Source organism: Sarcophilus harrisii, chromosome 3 (genome assembly GCF_902635505.1).
Source record: "Sarcophilus harrisii chromosome 3, mSarHar1.11, whole genome shotgun sequence".
In the NCBI taxonomy this organism is placed as follows: domain Eukaryota; kingdom Metazoa; phylum Chordata; class Mammalia; order Dasyuromorphia; family Dasyuridae; genus Sarcophilus; species Sarcophilus harrisii.
The window spans coordinates 178,532,049-178,554,479 of NC_045428.1; the positions used below are offsets into that span (position 1 = coordinate 178,532,049).

At 32.9% G+C, this 22,431-nt stretch overlaps 1 protein-coding gene across 11 annotated transcripts in view; it reads left to right on the forward strand.

Moving 5' to 3' along the window:
• ROBO2 (roundabout guidance receptor 2) overlaps nucleotides 1-22,431 on the forward strand; it is a 606,204-nt gene that overhangs the window by 495,686 nt on the left and 88,087 nt on the right. For 5 of the 11 annotated variants that reach the window (XM_031958824.1, XM_031958825.1, XM_031958827.1 and 2 more), the window contains 5 exons: nucleotides 837-863; nucleotides 2,890-2,949; nucleotides 7,248-7,290; nucleotides 8,745-8,872; nucleotides 14,384-14,665. In XM_031958824.1, coding sequence (XP_031814684.1) covers nucleotides 837-863; nucleotides 2,890-2,949; nucleotides 7,248-7,290; nucleotides 8,745-8,872; nucleotides 14,384-14,665 — 540 coding nt within the window. Of the gene's footprint in view, nucleotides 1-836; nucleotides 864-2,889; nucleotides 2,950-7,247; nucleotides 7,291-8,744; nucleotides 8,873-14,383; nucleotides 14,666-15,105; nucleotides 19,306-22,431 lie in introns of those variants that run through there. The other 6 variants (XM_031958833.1, XM_031958834.1, XM_031958829.1 and 3 more) reach the window with 4 other exon arrangements.

The window sequence follows — 22,431 nt, forward strand, 5'->3', positions numbered from 1 at the left end:
TAAGCAGCAAGTTAAAAGTAATTGTCATAGGAAAAGTATATAGAATGATCATGGTCATTAACAATTTTGCAAAAAATACTTACTGATTTCTTTTCTGTAGGACACTGAGAATTTCATACTCATTTAGAAATTATATAAATGTTGATATAATATTTGACAGGACAGATGAAATATTTGATCCTGTTGGCATTTGATTTAGTATGAATTCATAGAAGTTATAGAATTTTGGAAGTAAACACAACTATGGAGATAAAATGTGTCCAGAGTTACCCCGGAAATGATAAAGCTATTATAAAGAACTCATGAATGTTAACTTTCAATCTAGGACTTTGCACCACATCTCAATTTTAGTTTGGTAGCACAGACTAAATATTTACTATGATAGTAAGACATTTTATCATCTGTGAATAAAATGTGTATGTGAGTAGGACATATTCATTAAAAATTCAAGAAATAATCCATTGTTAAATGTATTCTTTATTGCACAGTTAACGACAATTCTTAACAAAATATTTGGAACAAACCATTGCAAACATCCATTTGTAAAAAAACAAAACCAAAAACAAATATTATGCTTGAATTTGTTCTGACATTTAAAATAAGTTAAAATTATAGCATATTACCAATAAGTTAAGCACTGTAAAATTTAACTCATCATTCTTTTGCCATTTCTGTTTTTCATTGGCTACTTGATTGCTTATCTCATAAAGGTCCATTGTTTAAATTAGTTTTAGTAACACATCATATATGGGGGATTTTAAAAGCAAGGAGTGCCCAAAAGTTAGTGATTGATGACAGAATCTGTAACTCATGATGTTTGCCTTCTTGTTTTGCAGTCCAGTCCTTTACCTTCACCCCAGCAGGTACTGTCCATCAATCCATGTGTTTCTCAGTCATTTTCCATTTCATCCATTTGAGTTTACATTTCAATGAATTACTCAATAATAAGAAACACTTAGTTGTAGAAAATTTAGTTTTACTCCTCTTCATTGATGATAATGATAATGATGATGATGATGATAATCAGACATATACCAAGTATATATGCCATAATTAGACTCACATCATCTTAACCTCTCATATTATTCATCTTTCAATTCATTCATTCACTCTAATCTTAAAAAAAAAAACTTATGAGGCCAATGCTTTGGGTAAGCTAATAACTACAGAAAATAGGTTGGATTTTGTTTCTTTTCTTTTTTGCTTTGGTTGGGGAGATCTTTTTGGTTTGTTTTACAAAGGGTCAAATTCCTCTCTTGTGATTTTTCTGTAGAGTTAACTTGAATATATTGTGAATGCTTTTCTATCATAAAGATAGTATGCCTGAATACAGGATTAAATATTCTAGTAATAGGAATTCCAAATCAAGAAGAATTTTCTTGATCAGTGTTTCAGACACTTCTTCCAATATCTCAGAAGTAGAACTCTAATAGGTAAAAGTCTCCTCCCCCCCAAATATGATTCATTGATTATTTATTTTCACTATCCTAATTCTTCTCCAAAAAGTTTTACATTTTCCTTATAAGAACTAAAATTTTCTTTAAGACATGTTAATTTCCTCAAACCCTAAATCCCACAAAGGAATGAACTCCACAAATACTCTATACAGATGTCTGTATTTCTTCTACTATACAAATTAGTAATGTAAAAAAATTAAAGAAATAAAAAGTTTTCATGATGTCCTAAATATAGTGTTACTCTTACTGACAATTTGATTCACTTTGATGGATTTACATATGTTGGGGCAAGACTTGTCTTCTGTGATATGAAACAAATATTTATGGAAAATCAGAATTTTTAGTGCTAGTCTTATATTTTAGATATTTTCTTAAGGAAAAACTTAAAAGCAAAACCAATTACATGTACATCCCTTCCAAATATTAGAAGCCTACAACTAAGTGAGCATTTCTATTTCTACATAATATGCAAAATGGAGATGTTTATGTTCCTTTTTTAAATAAAATTTTAAAGTTTTTAATAAAAGGGTGTGTAGTTGTATATAATCTTAAAACTATACTTATATATTTTATTGATTAAAAACTATTTTACTATGGGATCAGCACATTAATTAATTGAAGAAATATTTTTTTTTTTACTTTGAATTCACAGATTGGTTTTGTATATCAGTTTGTTTTTCAAGATACTGTTTAACGTTTTTTATTGGTGTTAGGTCAAAATATCTTACATGATAATCTTGCTTGAAGAGTATAATTTTTGTCCCCTTTGCATTAAATGATGATAAGCAATGTTTCATGTAAGGAAATATATGAAACAGGTTCATTCATACTTTAAAAACCCAAACCCATTTCTCTTTTTTGTTTCCCACTTTTAGGACCAGAAGGCAAATAAATATATTTGGTACCTTCCTGTTAAATACTCTCCAAGTTGCTGGACTTTGTTAGTTCTTTATCTAAACACGAAACTCTAATTCTATTTTACAACAATTAAATTGTTTTTAATTACACTAGAATTAAAACTAAAAAGCTATTATTCAGTTTTGAGATTTTCTTTTTTAGGCATCAGGTATATGAAAAATATATATAAGTGCACAGATGACAGAATGACAATTGATTAAAACCTTGCTAATTTAAATTGCACTTGAATGAAAATTTAAAAGTTATTATTCAATTTTGAGATTTCCCTTTTAGGTTTCAGAAAATTTAAAGATATATATACTACACATGGCAAAATAGCAACTGATTAAAATTTTGGTACACAGGCAACTATCAAAATTCTTGTGCATAATTATGCATTTTGATGAACTGAGAGGAGAATTTTGCCCAAAAATGTTACATTTTTTAGCCACCCAAAGATAAGGGATTATCTGAAGGCTGCATTAAATACTAACATCCTGTTTTTTCATGTTCACCCTCTACTCAAATTCCTCAGATTCAAATTTGCACGGCAGGTTTGCACGTGGCACAGAGAAGGGGAGCTCGAACAAAACAGGTATTGCTGCCTTCCCATAGACTATGGGGGCTCTTTCCATTTTCCCAGGACCACTAGGGTATGGGGTTTTGCTGTTGCTCTTTTTTTATTGAAAATTCAAGTTCTTTATATTAGGTTCCTGACTTATGCAGAAATTAATATCCTTAGTAACTATTAGAGACATGGAATTATGGGAAGACACTGTAAAAATGAAGTGACTTTTTAAACAAAGGAGATAATTTAATTACATATAATAAATAAAAAATAGATAAATGCAACAAGAGAGGAGATTCTGGAATACATATAACTTTCATGTGGATTATGATGTTAACTAAATGATCATCACTTTAGGAAGTAAATTTATTTCTATCTGTGAGCAAGTGAAAATTTATTTGGTGTTTTAATACTCTTAGAGATTATGGATTTTGTGAAACTAAATGTAAGAAAGAAATTATGAAATTCTAAGCATTCTATGCACAGATCTTGAAACTGCAGAAGTGTAAATTATTTGACAGAATCATTCAAAAGCAGTCAAAAAATTTGTTGAAATTTTTATACACTGATTATTTAGTCTGAATTAATGCTTATTAAAAGAAGATTAATCTACGTTCATATCTGAGAAACAGCTTATTAGAAAAAGAAATGAGAACTGGGTGGCAACATTAAAGTTTTCATTTGTGGTAGGAAAATGTGGTTTATTAGAGATAGACACATAGAGAGCTTCTTGGCCTTAAAATGTCAATTTATTATATATTTGTGTTTTTCCAGTTCTAGTAGGCATGTGATCAGGATTAACCCTGTCAGATAATAATATGGGGGCTTCAAATATGTTATGAACTTTCAAAAGCTCTTCAACTTATATGCCCCAGAGAAAAAAAATGCAGTAACTTCCTCATATTTAGTGCATTTAAAACATTTTGAATCATAACTATGAGATTCTTATAGTTCTCATCATTTGGCATTTTATGAATTTTTTTCTAACATTATTAAAATATTCACCTCCAAAATCCTTTTTTCATTCTAATTAAAGAAACGTTTTGCATTCTATTGGAGATGTACAAATTGTACACCACTCAGAAATAAAAATACATAAAGTAATACAACCTAATTTCAACAGGGAGAAATAGTAACATTTTTAGGACTCCTTCATGTAGGAAGATAGATACAAACATTTAAGAATGCTATAAAATACTTTATGATTATTCTAAACTTTCCCGTATGAAATTCATAGTTGATACAAGATGATCAGGATCATTCCTTTCTTCCTCCTTATTTTCTTTTAACACTACAACTCTAAAGCATCTAATTGAAGTAAAAAGTACATAAGGAGAATGGTTCTGAGATATGCAAAAAGGTGTGAGTATGATTCAGTTTTTTTCTAGACAAGGCTGTCCAAAATTGTGCTATTTTATTTTCTTCCACTTTATATCATTATGTGTAAAATGAAAGTAAATTGACAGGAAGTTTTATAAAGTCTAAGTGAGGTTTGGTCTACAACATATTCTTAGCTCTAACCCTTTTAGTTAAAATAGAAAACAAGTAGAGAAGATTGGATTAAAATGTTTTTATCCTGCAACTGAATGTAGATATCTATGTGCTGAAAAAAAAATATGGTTAATATCATGTACATATGAAATTTAGATATGGGAATGGGGAATGTATTACCCACTGACGTATCCACCCAGGTTTCCCCCCTACATATATGAAGATGCATTATTTCATCATTTGATATACTCCCTTTCCTTTATACACCTTAATAGTTTGTCTTGCTAGAGCCAAAAAATTCATCATTCTCTTGCCAACTTGATTATGAATTTTCTCTCCATTTAGCCAACCTTTTTATGGCTATTGTTACATAGAGACAGACATAGATAAAAATAGTCTTGAAGACTATGGCAGAAAAAACATATGCTTTGTCATGTCCTCCCCAGTTTGAAAAGATTAGAAGAAAGACATGGCAACACATTTTCTCTTTATTGTCCAAGAGCCAACTGAGCTAAGTGTTTATGAATAGTATCTTATTTTCCCTAAAGTTTTATATCCTTCATCACAAATAAATTAAAAAGATGCATTTTATACAGCATTTATTGTTGGTTGGTTTTTAAAATGTAAATATAAATAATTAACAGATATTTGTAGCTCTATTTCATATTTACTTCTGTATTGCATATTGTTGTTGCTTTGACAGTAAGAGAATGTTTGCTAAGGGGGGAAAAGCTTTTTAATTAATGGAAGCTACTTTCTACTCGTACATTTCACAATACCATGTTTTTAGACATTATCAGTCAACATCTATTTACATAGTGTAGTAGAGTGAAACAATTATTTGGTATTCAGCAACATAACTACAAAGTATACATCAAACAGAAAACTAATTATAGAGTATTCACATTTTGTGAGGTTTTTTCCTAGTCAGGAATTTAATCTTTTCACTGCTCAAATTTTTTCTTCATTAATTATTTAAGATAATTATTAGAGCACAGAGAAATGTGATCCAGTCATACCATTGACTCCTGGTTCCAAAGCAAATTCTGAAGTCAAATAGAAAATGAGAGGCTGCACCTTCCTCAGGTAGCAGGTCATCAGCAGTTCTGTTAGAAATAATTTTAATTAGTATTATTTTTCAATGAGTTCCTGAAACTACCTGAAAATTTGATAAAGTAGCATGAAGTATTAAAAATGTTTCTGATAGACCTGTTTGATAAATTAATATCATTTTCTTATATAGTCTTCACAGGTCTTAAGTTTTTTCTTGTAATGTCTAACCTTGTTGCCAAGAGAGGTGATAGATATTTCTGAAGATAAACTACTTAATCAGCAAGCATTTCTTAAGTGACTATAACCCAGACATCAATGGTACCAAAAACAAAAAAGAACTTAAGCATGAAAAATATTGAAACTTAAAAAATTAAATTGTGATTCTAACAACTTGACATAAGAAAAAGTATTTCACTCTAATTAGAGTGGCACAGTGGATAGAGCACCAGCCCTGAAGTCAGGAAGACCTGAGTTCAAATGTGACCTCAGACACTTAACACTTCCTAGCTGTGTACTCTGGAAAAGTCATTTAACCCCAATTGCCTCAGCAAAAATTAAAAAAAAAAAAAAGAAAAAAAAAAAAGAAAGAAAGAAAAAAAAAGAAGCTAAAATCATTCAAACTTATTCCATTTATAAAAGTGCTATCTGTCTCTAATATTCTTGCACATTAAGCAATATTCACTTGTAATTAGTTATTTTTATCTAATGTTAGAACTTTAAGAAAGGACAAATACCTAGTTTCACATATGTAAAATGACATCGCCGATGAAATGACCATTTTCTGTATTATCCCTGCTTTAAACATTGATGTGTTTACTTTTGTACCCATACATGAAAATTATTTATAGAGTAATGGCTTTATATACTATTAACTTATCCATTAACCTGAATAGTTTCCACAGCTTGTAAATTCCATGGAATGTTCTTTCATGTTGCTTTATTATCCTAAAAAATCCTTATTAGAGAGAAAGGACTTGTATGCCATGATGTTGCTGAAATTGGTTATTGTTGAAACAAAATAATCCCATTTTAGAATATCTTAAGCTATTAAACAGGACATTTGGTATAACAAAAAACTTCGGACAAAGATTGAAAAGAGACTATATTTTCCTGATTTTGAATATTTCAGGTTGGCCAATACTGAATTATCATCTGATAAATAGAGGACAGCTGTGTAATTTAGCCATAAGTCTCGTCATTTATCTCTCTAGTTGCCAATCTACATCATCATGAGTTATCATACTGAGAGTTCCTTAAAGTGATGAAATCTCAGTTCTAGACTGCCTCAGCAATTCATTTTGAGGATGAGAAATATAATAGTTAACTTTTGTTCATCACCTGTCTGAAATGTTCTATTACAATTCCTATTGTAATGCCATGATGAATTTTTATATGCAGCATTACTATTCATTATGATTTAATGGTACCTTATTATACTCCAATTTTATCAGCATATCAATATAGTAATATAAGAATAATGAATTTTTACATCTTAAGTCATTTCAGCTCCTTGATTGAAATATATTTTTTGCCTTGAAAGGACATATTATACCATTGAATACATTATTATTAATAAATGTTTTAAAAGAATATTATGTATCATATTGAAATGACATTAATTGAAGCAAGTGAGGACCTTAGTGATACTCTTATTTGTTACTCTACATTTAATTCTGTTTATTACATTTTTTTAAAGCTTCCAGCAGCTTTACTACTATGGGTCAAAATGCACTTATTACTGATAGTAATTTTTATCTATAATTTCCTTTTTTTTTAAACAGTCACTTTTCAAAGAGGTGATGCAGGACTAATGAGCAATGGAAGGTATGCCAAAAAGCTTTTGTTTTAATTATATTTTATTTCTAATCAGGAACAGAGAAATTATAGTAAAAGCTATTATTATAATAAATGATTACCAATAAGCTTGAGAATTCCTGAATGAGTTAAATGATTTAACCATAAGGTTTAATGCCATATCTGTTGTGCACTTTAGCGGAATCACATCCAGATGTTTCATATCTCCCAGATGCCCCAAAAGAAATTAGTAGTAAATATCACAAGAAATGTATTCATTTGTTAGCAGGATGTTTGTTGCATTAATTAGACATTAGCAAATGAAGTTGCTGTTGTTTAAGACTCCTTACTGGCTCTCACTAAATTGCTGTGAGTGAACAATTACATATAATCGATCACAAAATAAATGATTCATGAATGATGAATAGGTTGAATATTGATAGGCCTTGATTCCAAAACTTGAGTTACTTAATTGAAATTGATAAAATTTCACACACTGATACACACATATATCCTCATCTGTTTTCTTTTTTTTCAATATGGAGACTGTAATTAGGCTGTGGTAATAACTTCCAATCTCCCATTTAATCAATATTTCAACAAAAAGATTAGGCCTAATGAGAGCTAGTGAATGCAGCAAAAAAGCTGTTGGATCTTCTTATTGCAGTTTCCATGGAAACACATGTTTCTCTTAGGGATTGTACTAGAAGGGGGTTATGGGAGGGAAAAAAGGGAGTAGGAAGTACAATGATTATGGATGCTGCTATTTCTTTAGCAGTGTTTTAGAACTAAGTTGGAAAAAAAATCAAGGTTCTATTTTTATACTAAAAACATTTTTGGAATAGGTATTTTGAAGATATTATGTTTGTCCATTTAAAAATATTTGCATTTTCACTTTGGTATTTTGCTGCTTGATATTTTGGTATTTCATTTGATATTTTGCAATTTAAAAACCTTGAAAATTTACTGTTGTTTTTTACAACAATAAGCAACTTCCATTAATTCTTCTGCAACCTGTTTGTCTCTAAAAGAATTGGGAAAGCTTCTGAAAACAGTAACAAACTATAAATGAGAGACATGGGAAATAGTAGCCCAAAGTTCTGGAAATAGCTGATATTAAGCTGTCAGTTTGAATGATTGTTCCTTGAGGAGGGAATTTATCATTCAATGATAGTTTAAAATTCTCTTAATCTCAACTTCCCACCTGTAGATATAGGTTGTTTAGATGTTAGTAGGATCACATGATGCTTTCACTTTTAGGGAAGGAAGGGGAAATGTTCATTTGTAGATATTTCTAATGAATTTTTTAAGATCTTTAATTTCTGAAAATCTAAACAATTTTAATTTCAAAGGAAATAAAATGTTGGTTTTAACATTTCATAGTATAGAAAAAACTGATAAAATTGTTTTCAGTTAATGCTCACATGTGAAATTGTTTTATTGAACTTGAGTTTTTTTTTTTTTCCCCCTTCATCCTATTTCAGCCGACCAGGGTTACTAGATGCTAGTGATCCCAGTTATCCTTGGCTTGCAGATTCCTGGCCAGCTACCAATTTGCCTGTGAACAATAGCAATAGTGGGCCAAATGACATTGGAAATTTTGGTCGTGGAGGTGAGTTAAGTTTTTCAAAGTTAAATTCTCTCTCTCTTTTTTAATTTGGCTTTCCAAGGATTTTTCTGATCTATTATCAAGATTATTTTGTTGTTTATTAATTTCCCATTAGCTAATGATAATGCTCTCACAATATTATATATAGAATTTTGCTGTCAACTTAGTAGCATTAATAACTTCAAAATCAGAAATTCTAAAGAGAAATCACTTAAGAAGTTATGAGGCAACTAAGTGGTATACTGCAAAGAATTCTGTGCCTGGAATCAAGATTTGAATTTGAATCCTACCCTCAAATACCTATTAATTATGTGACCTTAGACAAATTACTTAAAGCCTGTTTGCTTTAGTTTCTTCAAATGTAAAATGAAGATAATAGTAGGATCTACCTAGCAAGTTTAGTCGTGAGGATCAAATGAGATAATTTTTCTAAAGTACTGAGCACTGACCTAGTTTGTTCATGAGAGAATTACTATAATGATACTGTCTCATATTCTTCAGGTTCTGCAAACATCATATTGGAACTTCCTTCACTTTTTTACAGAGCTAAAATGACTTATGAAAGGAAGGAATGGAGAAAAGGAGAAAGGGAAGGAGGGAGGAATAACTTTTCTTCTCAGAAAACTTATTAACTGAGATATTTCCTTTTTCCCCATTATATTGATAGTCCCTGGATTAAATTAGAATTTCATTACCATCCTTATAGTCAATAAAAATAACTCAGATTTACATAGAACTTGAAATTTTCTTCTTTATGACAATGATAAATGTCTGAAGATAGAAAAAACACTCAGAATGCCCCAGTTTAATTAAAATGCTGAAAAGTTATGTTGAGAGAAAAAAAAAATTTTCCACTTTTCTCTATTGGAATCTTTACAAAGTGTTAAGACATTGGAGTTGATAGAGACAATAGTTATCTGGTTTGGCATGGTTCAGTGTGATTGATTTGATCTTAGAAAGAGATTTTTTGGGCCAGAACTTGAAACAAGGTGCTACCTCCCCTATCATAGAACTCCTATATTTTCATGACCACACACTTATAATTGTCTTCTTAATTAGCTCACTAGTACTTTATGTGTTAATTCTAATGCTTACAACAAAACTAACACACATCAGTACTATAGATGCCCAAGAAGTCGAAACTATTTGAACAATTATACCAGCAGTTATTCTAGTCCTAATCACCCTCCCTTTCCTCCGTATTCTTTATATAATAGATGAAATTTTCAACCCTTACCTTACATTCAAGGCCATGGGCCATCAATGGTACTAAAGCTACAAACACACTGACTACGAAGATTTGTCATTCGACTCATATATAGTACCAACCCAAGACTTGACTTCTGGACAATTACAACTCCTAGAAGTAGACAATCGAGTAGTTCTTCCTATAGAACTTCCAATTCGAATGTTAATCTCATCAGAGGATGTACTCCACGCATGGGCAGTACCATCTCTGGGGCTAAAAGCAGATGCTGTTCTGGGGGCCAAAATGTGAAGGTTATCTGGAGGCAGCCTTAGTTTCAGTTATAATCAATAATTACTCCAAAATGCAGCCAGATGGTAAAAATGCAAAAGTTTATTTCTCCTTCCAAAATAGGCCGGTTAGTTGAGACCTAACTCTCTGCTTGGTTCCAAGAGATCTTGTAGCTTTGTCCTTGGCTTCTACCTCTGCTTCCTTCAGGCTCCAGCCAGCACCAAGTTGGAAGATGCAATGAATCTCTTGCCTCCAAGATATGGCTTGTAAGCTTTCTTCCAGAGTGCTCTCTGGCCCTAAGGGAGGTGTGAATTCGGTTATCTCATTCTAAACCCTGACTCTCCCAAACGTGTGAACTCCATTGAGTACTTAGATACTTATGAGCTCTCTAAAGGTGTGAACACAAGCATTGTTTCTATCAGTTCCACTTAGTACCTTGTTTCAAGTTCTGGCTCAAAATATCTCTTTCTAAGATCAAATCAATCACACTGAACCATGCCAAACCAGATAACTATTGTCTCTATCAACTCCAATGTCTTAACACTTTGTAAAGATTCCAACATTTCTCCAGTCTTTTTTCTATTGCGAAGTATTTCATTAGGGATAATTACGTGACTACAAAAAATATTTTTGCTGCATCTACTATATCCTTAAAAATGTAGCCTAATTAGCCATTACTGGTTGATTAAAAGGTCAATTCAATTCAGTTAGTATTTATGAAGTGAAAAGTGTGTGCAAGGCATTGTCCTAGGTATTGACTACCATAAGTTCATGTCATCAGTCATGATTCCTAGCTTTCTTGACTATCTCTAGCTTCCATCCAATTCTGTCAAAAAAGCAATTTAGAATTCTCCAATTCTTAGTTATTTGTATCAACTAACACTCACAAGAGGCCAACTGACATTCGTAATCTTATTTTATATTCCTTCTTCCCCCTCATAAATATATATCTATGAACTTACATGATAGAAGAAAATGGAAGAGAACTCTTTAATCTATCAATAAGAAAACAAGATTAACTGAAATCCTATTTAACCACTTTCTAGCACTGGAAGACAAAAATTACCCAAAGTTTGAAGAAAAGAGCTTCCTCTGCCTTCTTTTGACTTGAATAAATTTACTAACAATATGAGTAAGAAATACGCATTACTTGTTTACTATTTTGAACTGGAAGAGTCTAGCTCATTAGGCAGAGAGTGTTCCCAGCTATGGACTTGATCAGTTTGGAAGCTTAGGACGATCAATCCCCACCCATTATTTTTTGGAGGCAAGTAGAGGGAAGGTGTGAGAGCAATGATTGCATTTATATGCATAACTGCATAAATTATGTTGTCTTGAAAGCAACAACAAAAATTCTGTTTTTTCATTGAACTGAAATGCCACTGCAATAAATAAAATGAGAAGAAAATAACAATTTGCAGCAATGAAGTATAAATCAGCCCCAAAGTTTGTTTTATGTAGATGATTATAGATTGAACTTATATATTTCTAATTGATTCTAATCTTCCCACCTGATACTGCATTACCACACACATATGGACTTATGAATGTATGTGTGTTGTACTACATGCATGCATATTATTTCCCCAAATAGAAAAGTTTCCTTGGGAAGAGAAACTGTATTCTTTAATGTTTATCTTTTGAATTCCAACCCCCCCCCCCCAATACAGGACTTGGAATATAGTAGATTCTTACTAAATGTTTGTTAGTTCATACTTGGATGAATTATAAATTGTATTTCAAGATGCTACAATTCAATTATGTATTAATTTTGAATATATTTCTTTCCTGTCAAATATTCTCATTTATATAAAATTAAAATACAGAATAACAGAATTAACAATTCACAATCAAATCCCCATTCCAAGAAAACATTTTTATAAAATGTTATCTAAAAATATATATTTATTTAAATGTCTCATAGAAATTATATTTAGTGCACATTTTTCATGTTTGCCTTTTTTGAACTTAATATTATTTTAAAACTTATTCTGTTTAAATGTATTATTGGTATTGGTATTTATATATAACAAATATATTATTTAAATAATTAAAATTAATTTGTTTTAAAAAATAATAGGGATAGGGATTATACTTTCATTTGTATAAGGAACTCAGCAATTTACAGATCTAGAAAGTTATCCATTTGATTCAAAGATGTAAAAAGTTTCTCAGGATCACACAGCCTGTATTTGTCAGAGATGAGATTTGTACTCCTTTTTTTCATGGATTTAAGACTTGCTTTCTAGTCCCTACACATTTCTGCTTCTCACCACATTGCGAAAAATATTATATATTCAATGGTAATATCATATTGCTAAAATATTACATATTCAATGCTAATATCTTCTTAATTTAAGTTTAGAACACTATTTTAGTTTAAAATCATAGCACTATTTCTTTTAAATTTCTTTGGTTCCATCAGCTTAGCAGATATCATTGTAGAATCCTACAGAAAAAGGGGAATTGGCAGGGCTGGAGTTCATGGGTTCCTGGGACTAAAGAGGCAGAGACTCCTTGAGTTTGCTTGAGTTTGAGAGCTATGAGTTCTAATAGAGCAAAAGTTAATATCTTATCTTCACTATCTATCATATCTTCACTATATCTAGAACTAATATGGTGAGGATCCAGAAGACAAGGGGCTACCAACCTACCTAGCTAATGGCAAACTAAGCAAGATTAGACAAATGGAACAGATTAAAGCTTTCTTGCTGATAATTTTTGGGATTGGTCTCATGAGTAGCTGCCACATTTCCAGCCAGGGTGAAATAAGGAAGTTCTCTCTCCCTCTCTCAAAAAAAAAAAAAAAAAAAAAAAAAAAGAGGGCTATAGAACTGAAAAACTCTAATCAAGAATAATTTTTCAGATTACATAGTGGCCCAATGTTTAGCAATTGCTTCTTGGATCCAAGAACTTTTCAAAGCTGCCTTAACACTTTCTATGGTATAATCACCATAAGCAACCATGTTTATCTAGGCCCAGGGACTTTATTTTTTATAAATTATAAATTAATATATACATTTTTATAAATTATAAATTAATATATACATTTTTATAAATTAAAAATTAATATATAAATTTTATAAATTAAAATGTTAACAATTTCGAGTCACTTTGAAATCTGAGACTACATTGCTTTGGGAAACAAATCGTTTAAAATGTATTGACCACAAATTATTGAAAATTGTTCATAATTACTCTTACTCTGATGTCAATATTGTAGAACTGTAAATATATCATGCCATGTGTTTATTTCTTTAAATGCCTTTTCTTGAAAAAGAAAAAGTTTCTGGAGAGGGGTGGCTTATCTGAATTACAAAATATACTAAAAATGATTCAGGATACAGAAAATGATCAAATGCAGTAATTGGTATTCAGTGTTGTTTCTGAGGTTTGATTTTACTCTCGACTGTATTACAACTTGAAACTATAATTCTATAGTTCCAAGAATCAATAGTGTAAATTATATGCTTGATCAGTGAGATTGCTTTCTCTAGTTAAATTGCTATAAGATGAAATAATTTATTCATGAAAGCTTTACTTTGTTAAAAAATGTTTGGCCACTCTATTATCTATAAATATAAATATAGATAAAATCTAGCTTCCCTTGGAAAGAAAGTAAAAGAAGATGTTTCATACTATAATTTGTAGATTAATTCATTTCATTATTTTCATAAGATACCATCATTTTCATAAATAAGGTCTGACACAGAATTGAAAACATTTCTTCAGTTGTGAAATATATCAAAGTTCATTTTCATAGTTGAAGGTAGGAGCAGGAAATGATAGCAGGGGATGGATGGGAGAGGGGAGATGGTTTTAGGCAGTGAGATGTGAAGGACAAGGGGTAGCCCTGTCACAGTTGCTGATGACTTGGCAATAGTTGTACATCATCTTCCCTTCATTGGCCCATGAAGCCCATCTCAGCTGAAATGCACATATGCAGAATGACATGTTTATTTTTCATCTTAAATTCTCATAGCTTTAGACTCCTTGTGCATCATGGATTTGTTTCATTTCCCCCATGTTCATCACAGATGTGCTGCCACCAGTGCCAGGTCAAGGAGATAAAACAGCTACTATGCTTTCTGATGGAGCCATTTATAGCAGCATTGACTTCACCACCAAAACAACTTATAATAGTTCAAGCCAAATAACACAAGCAACACCATATGCTACCACACAGATCCTACACTCCAATAGCATTCATGAATTGGCTGTTGATCTGCCTGATCCTCAATGGAAAAGTTCAATTCAGCAGAAAACGGACTTGATTGGATTTGGTTATTCCCTTCCTGATCAAAATAAAGGTAACAATGGTGAGTCCAGGTCTTATTAACTTCCCAGGAGTTAATATCATATCGTCTGTGCATGAGTTAGAAATTAGTCATTTGTGCTTTGACTAAGTGATTCATTACCAGATTAACTACCTAACAAAAAAGAAATAATTAAACTGGCATGTGTACATCACCATCACTGCCACCATTACCATCACAAAGCACTTACATTTAGCCTTTCCATGTTTTGAGTTCTTTTTCATGTAATCTGCCACCCATCTGTATTTTTATTAGGACAAGATAGGTTAAACACACACATACACACACACACACACACACACACACACACACACACACACACATACCATTTCTCCACCAAACCTTGACATTTGCTTCTAATTTGCTAACTGCATGATCTGCATGGGCTTGTGCTAAAAACTAATCACATGATGCTACTATGACCTTTGCCCTTTAACCCTTAGCCTTACTTTACATCCCTGACTACCGAATGGCTGAGGGATTGTCTAATAGAATGCCACACAACCAGTCACAGGATTTCAGCACTACCAGCTCCCACAACAGCTCAGAAAGAAGTGGCAGTCTCTCAGGTTGGTTTCATCATCGAAGGAAAAATGCATGCATGTTAGCAGCTTATAACCTATATTGCTAATAATAATAAAGAAGTTAAACTGTTAACATAGTTAATTCTATAAATACACTAACTACACTTAATACCATTACCATACTCAGGCATTTATCCTTTAAAGCCACTATGATGATAACATTGTTACTCAGTAACATACATCTTGGCTTTGTTTTATTTTTTTTTAAATATCCTCATTTATATACAAATTGTACAAGGTTCTGACTTCAACACGTTGCCATATAGTTTGGGTTTGTATTTAGACCCTATACAAAGGTTTTCAGTGACCAAAAGATGAAGAGGACTATGTATAAGATGCTGCCACAGTCTCTTGGCATGGATCCTAAAGAAAATCTCATAGCAAGACTGCTGTGAATTAAATTTCAGGCTTATTACAATTCCAATTTCTTGTGATTTCTAAGTGGTTCAACTTATTTTCTATTCATTTTTATGTTTTAGTTTAAAGTATTGTGCTTAGCCTCACAAGAAGTCTGATTTTTTTTAAAAATTAGAATCCAATTTTTATAAGTAGCTATAATACAATTAGTTTTATATTAGCACTCCTCCTTTGCTTCTTAAATACAGCTAGCTACTTATTCTAATTCATTCTAATTTTAAAATGTTTTATGGATTTCAAAAATCCATAACAATTTCCAAAGATCTGAACAATTTTTTTCAAGAAATGAGAGAAAGTTGATAAATATAAGACTGCATTTTATTCTTCAATAGATGAGAAGAAGAGAGGGACCTAAAAATGTGAGTTGCTGGTAAGCAATCAGGTCTAAAATTTTGGATTAAACTTCGGAGAACATGATAAGGGAAGATATGTAAATTTCAACAAAGAAGACCATGTAGATACAGAAAAGTTCAAAGAAAGGAGGGTATATCTACATTTAAATGGTGAGAGAATGACTGAAAACTAGTAAAAGAAAGAAGAAACAAAGTGGTTGAAAGAAAACCTCAAATTTACTATTATAGGAAGGGAGGGTAGCTGACCTGGGCTCAAAGATTCCAGGAAAAAATCACTAATGGGAAAGGTAGAACAGGCTTTATAAAGGATACAAGAGGGTGAGTAGGTAACATAGATAGTGTTCCAGGGTGAAAAAACTCCATACTCTGGGGAAAGTTCAGGCGTGATTTTGAAGTCCAGAGAAAATCAGTAACAAGGCTGGGAAGGAAATGAAAGAAGCCAGAAGAAAAGTATATAAAAAAGGCCTAGTGGTGTTCAGTATAAAATCTCATAAAGAGGTCAAAGAAAATTATGAATAAGAACAATTAAAAATATCTTTAATTAAGGTTGAGGTCCTTATAAGAAGCTATTTGAGTTGAATGGTGAATATAGAAACTAGATTGAAAAAAAATTAAAATCATGAGGAAGTAATGGTATCAAATATAAATTATTTATTTCTTCTAAATGTTTTGACAGTAACGAGGAGAAATGTATTATAGTATCTTTAAGGAGCCAAATGTCATAGGAAAGATGGAAGAGAAGAGAATTAAACATACAGTACAGAAGTTTTTAGCAAAAAATGCTGGCTACTTCTTCCTTTTCTATAAAAAGAAAGAAGGAGTCAACACAAAGACCTAGGGAATTATGAGAGAGTAGGAATTGAAGGAACATTCCCAGATCAGCTCACATACAAAAAATGTATTTAATCAATCAATGTGTCTACTCAAGGCCTATAACATACTCCTGTGAAATTATCCTAACAATAGCAAATGAGACTGGTGAAGTCCTAGGAGGAATCAAAACATATTGATGAGGTCTTTTGAAAAGAAGGTAGAAATCAATTATAAGGGATAAATGAAGAAATTGAGGTATCTTTCTGGTATGACCTACAAACATCAAAAAACTAGAAGGGTTTTGGGAAAATGGACAATGTTAGGCTCAGAACAGTCACTATTTCTTATATTTCAGAATTAGGGATCATATTGTTAAGGACCATGTCTAGGTGAAGGGGTAGGTCAATTCTCCAATAGTCCCCACAGCTGTGAATCATAAACTTGAAGGAGCAGCCTTCACAGATGTGGATTGGGAATGAAATAAATTGGAGGCAAGAGGGAAGAGGATAGAGGTCAGAGAACACAACTGCCTCTCAGTCTCCTTGTATCATCATTGTCTTCTCACATGAGGAAATACATTCCACAGGTCTGAGTTAGATCTCCAGCAGCCACTGGCAGGTGGCTCCCATATCACAACATCTATGGCTTCTGTAATCATTAGTGTTTCATTGGTAGTCCATAAGGCAACTAGGCATAAAGCAGATTTATACTCTGAAGAAGAACCCAAATTGTTGAGTATAGAGAACCTATACTGGATTTCATTTACTGGGGAGAATATGTGGGTTTCTTAGCAAGTTCACTAATCAGGTAGCAGGAGTAACAAAGGTGTTTGATAAACAGGATATGAGCATTAAGGTTTTATAAAGAACATGTTTGGACAAAATCTTTTCTCAAATGATATTATGTTATATTGTTCAGTGTCTTGCCTAACTTGTATAATGTGTTGTTTCAGGACACTCGGGAAACAAATATTAGTGACCACACAATATGGTCTTACTCAGGTGTGATAGCCCAACCTATACAATCTACCTTTTTAATACCTGAGAGTCCTTAAAATTGTTTATTTGAGAGAATTCTACAGAATCTCCTTCCATGGTCAATACTGTCTATCAATCTTATATTATCACTCACAAGATTAGCAAGCCTAGGAGAAGTCAAAAAATGATTCCTTCTGATGCACCTTACATTTCTAGGTGGCCCCTTCTTTAATTTAGTTTATTAAAATGTTTTATCTATCCAATAGTGTCAATTCAGTAATAGTACAAGGGATTGACCAGGGCAAACACTCTGCTTTGGCTAGCCAAGAAATAATCAAGGACTAGCCAGTTGAGAAGGATTTTGGAAGCTAATGAGTTTGTAGTTTGCTAGTTAATAGCCTCTGCTATCACATTAGTAATAATTTTAGGTGTGGTAGACAGGTTATATAGAATGTGAAATATCTAAATCTCTGGGAAAAGGAACCCTTACTGAGCCTGTTTACCAAGTATTAGACAGTCCTCAGGGGAGTCCCCGAGTCCCTTTGTAGGCCTATATATTCAGTCATATCCACCAAAAAAGGGTGATATATGGACCCAAAAATATTCTTGATAGGATATTGGGGCAAGAAAAGTCCTGTTGCCACAAGTATACATAATATCTGGGGTCAATGGGGCCCTTCTATTAGCACATTGTACATAACCTCACATGGTGCAAAATTTAAGATTTCTCAATCTCCCGGTGTCCATATTGCTCATTCATGCAGCAAATTGGATAGAGATACACACCCATGCAGTGATGATTCCTTGTTTTAATGGAATCTTTCAGTCAATTCTAACATTTTGTGGGGTGGTGATAATATTCTGATTAGGAAATAGATAGGTCCCCATGAATCAAGATTGTTACTTCAAACAAGCCCTTTACTTTACATTGGTATCAGAGATACTGTAGACCTTCCTTTCTGACCTCGGTAGTACACTCAATATGAAGTCTGATTCCCTGATTTAATGATAGTTTCCATAAACTTAGGAAGACCATTAACCAGATATAGTCTGGTTTGGATTAATCTGAAAAATAGGGTTAGCAGAGTCACAATGCATTAGCAGATCATGATGCTAAATCAAACACATCACAATTGGGAAAATAATTACAGAAGCAGGCGCCAGAAGGCTAGCTTATAATGTGATAAACATATGATAATTATGAGATTGTGAATAAGACAACTAAAGATATATTGGAGGCCCTGCCAGATAAAGCAAAGAATGACTTATTTTACCTAATCAAAAAAAAAAAAAAAATCAAACCGGGAAGGGAAGACCTTTGGGGTTTCTGGCCAAAATAGAAACAATTGCTATTATGAGCCATCAGAACCCAGACTATGGCCAAATGAGGTTCAAAGTGAAATCTATTGTTGGCCAATCAATGAGAGCATCCAATGAGAGCAGCACTTTCTGTAGTGTCAAGGAACTGAAAAGTGACTGTATATCCATCAATTGCAGAATGGCTGAATAAGTTATGGAATATGAATGCATTGGAATATTTTTGTTCTATAAGAAATATGATGAGCAAGCTGACTTCAGAAAAGCCTGCACAGACTTGCATAAACTGATGTTGAGTGAAATGAGTAGAACCAAGAGAACATTATACACAATAACAACAAGATTATATGATGATCAGTTATGATGAATTTGGCTCTTTTCAACAATGAGGTGATTCAAGGCAATTTGCAATAATCTTGTGTTGGAAAATGCCATTTGCATCCAAATAAAGAGCTATGAAGACTAAATGTGGATCAAAACATAGTATTTTCACCTTTTTGTTGTTGTTTATTTGTTTGTGTTTTTTTTCCTTTTGATCTGATTTCCTTTTTGTTCAGCATAACAAATATGGAAATATGTTTAGAAGAACTGCACATATTTAACCTATATCAAATTGCTTGCTGGGAAGGAAAAGGGAGAAAAATTATTTAAAAAAATAATTGACCTTTAGGAAAGTCTAACTTAGGCATAACTACAGGAAGAGTCTAATAAAAATAGCTGAAAAAATTGTAAAGATCTAGTAATATAAAATCTTTTTTAAGACAAGTAAAATTCATGCAGTGAGGTGTGAGATAGAATGCAGGACACAGGCCTTCTCCAAATAAAGTAAGTAGGCATTTTAATTGAGAATCATATACCAAAAATGTGCTGTACTCCCATTAAGAATGTGTAAGGAGTTAGCCACTCAAGAAAGATATTCATGGAATCATATTACATCACAAGATATGCTGATTTTGAGATTACAGGAGGAGTTTGCTAAAGCCTTGATGGAACTATGCATGTAGTTATCCAGAATGCATACAGAAAAGCCCATAGGAGTGGAAAGGAGGGTATTAATGTATGATAATGATATTATGATTAACCTAACTTCTTCAAAAGTTTACCCAAAAGACAACATAGAAGGATGGTGTGCAGGTGCCTTATCTGGGAAGGATTAAAGTTTTTGGTTTAATGTCCTGTGGCTGCTACTTTCTTATTTGTTGATTTCTGTGATATGTCATACTTAATGGATGATGGAATTATAGACCGTGGTGATCTGTACCTGTACCTGTGAACAAGTAATTGAGTATTTCTGTGTGATTTGGGCTGAGGACAACAATCAGAATCTCATCGTTCTCTCCTCAAAAAGCTGGAATCCAAATTCATTTGGGAGAGGGACAAAGGTCTCTGTTTCTGTAGCTTCTTCAGGATGATGGAGGCCCAATGCTGAGAGACTGGAGATGGAGAAAAAGTATACCAAGTTGTGTCAAGGGAATAAGCAGCCTCAATTACAGGCTTAAATGTCAGATGATTCCCATTCTGCAAAATCATTTAGAAATAGAAGCTAATTTGGAAGAGAGAAACTGAATTAAATGATATAGAAAACAAGGATTGTAAGTAAAAAGGAGGAAAATCATGAAAAAGGCTGGGGGGTAAGTATTCAGCCAGAGTGGAGGGAATGAGTTAAATGCCTCTGCCACAGTTTTTTAATTATTTGTGATGTGAAGGCTGAACCATTGTTGTTCTGTAAAGAGCTAGGTAGGCAAAAATCCAGGTATGATCTCTTTAGTCTTGGGGACTATTAGAAAGCATATGAGACTTGGGAGCTAGAGGAGTAGTGGTGCCGTGGTAATGGATAATTGTGCAGCAGCTGGGGCAGGTTTCTGCTAGCTTGTTACCTCTGGCTTGGAAGAGATCCCCCTCTTTCAATATCCTTTATGAAATATAGAAAGTTCTCTAGATTCATAAATAGCTTGTAGTATTCTAAGATTTCCCCTGCATATTTAACAGGAGAATATATGGCTGTGAAAAATCTCCTTTTTTTTCCATATAGCCCCATGAGCATGAAAACATGAAAGGCATATATAGAACCAGTACAGAGGCTAACTTTCAGTCATGTCTGCAATTTTAAAGTTCTAGTGAGGGCAATAAGTTTAGGCCTCTTTCTACCAGATTGTGTAGTATCAGAATCAAGTTGCTCATAAAAGTAAGCCACAGACCTGGGATCCAGTTCTAGGGACTGAGTTAAAATTCCTGAGTTTTGGTTCTGCTGTTCATCAACATACAAAGTAAAAGGTTTTCCCAAATTAGGGCTAATAATGGGCAGTGGTTAATTTAGTTTTAAAGGTCTCAAAAATCTTAAATTGGTCAAGTCTCCAGGATCCAGGAGTGAGCCAAGACCCTGAATAGAATCATGAAGAGGCTTTACAATAACCCCCCAAATGAGTATGCAGATTCTACAAAATTCAGCCATCCCTAGAAAAGTACTCTGCTTTTTCTTTGATACTGGCTCAAAAAGTGACAAAATGACCAGTTTTCTATCTGCTACAGTCAAAATTACCCTGGATTCAGCTATTGATGGAGTTAGGGGAATTATGACCAAATCCAGAGCCCTGGCAATCCTGGTGCTGAAGAGACCTGAATGCAAGATAATGAAAGGAGTCATTTTGACCCTCTTGTGGTCAGTATCTCTTCCAGTGTCCCTTCTTGTATGAAGACAGGGCATGGGCTTGGGGGCTTCCTTCTAACTTGACATTGTCTTTCACTGTACAGTCTCAAGACTAATGGCCCTGTTTGTGACACTGGAAGCACAAATCCACTTGGTCCTCGATATGGCAGCAGCCAAAATCTGAGCCTGTTCTCTATTCCTAGCTCTAGACCTGCATTCCTAATCCTCTCCTGCAGATCACTCCCTATTAAAAACCCTTAAAGCTGTGCTTGGGAAATCTGGGAACTCATGACTAACTTCTGCAGCTTCCTCTAAATGTCTGGTCAGATTGATTAATAAAGTACATTCTGGGGACATTATCCCCTGTAGAAGTGCAGTCTAAATTGGTATTCTTAAGAATCTTTTAAAGTCACACTTGAAAGGGGATTTTCCTCAGCTTCCTGAGTAATTTCAGTTTTCCTTAATCTGTTTCTTAATCCTTTTCATACCTTAAATGAGGCAAGATCAGCATATAATCCCTACTTTATCTGTCTCCGCTACCCTTTTAGTAATTTTACCCTGGGTCTGCAAGTGGGATAGCATTAACTCCTGAGAGGCATGTATCTGAGGGGGGAAGACTCAGCCATATCATCACCAAATTTCTGGGCTAAATCCAAGATTC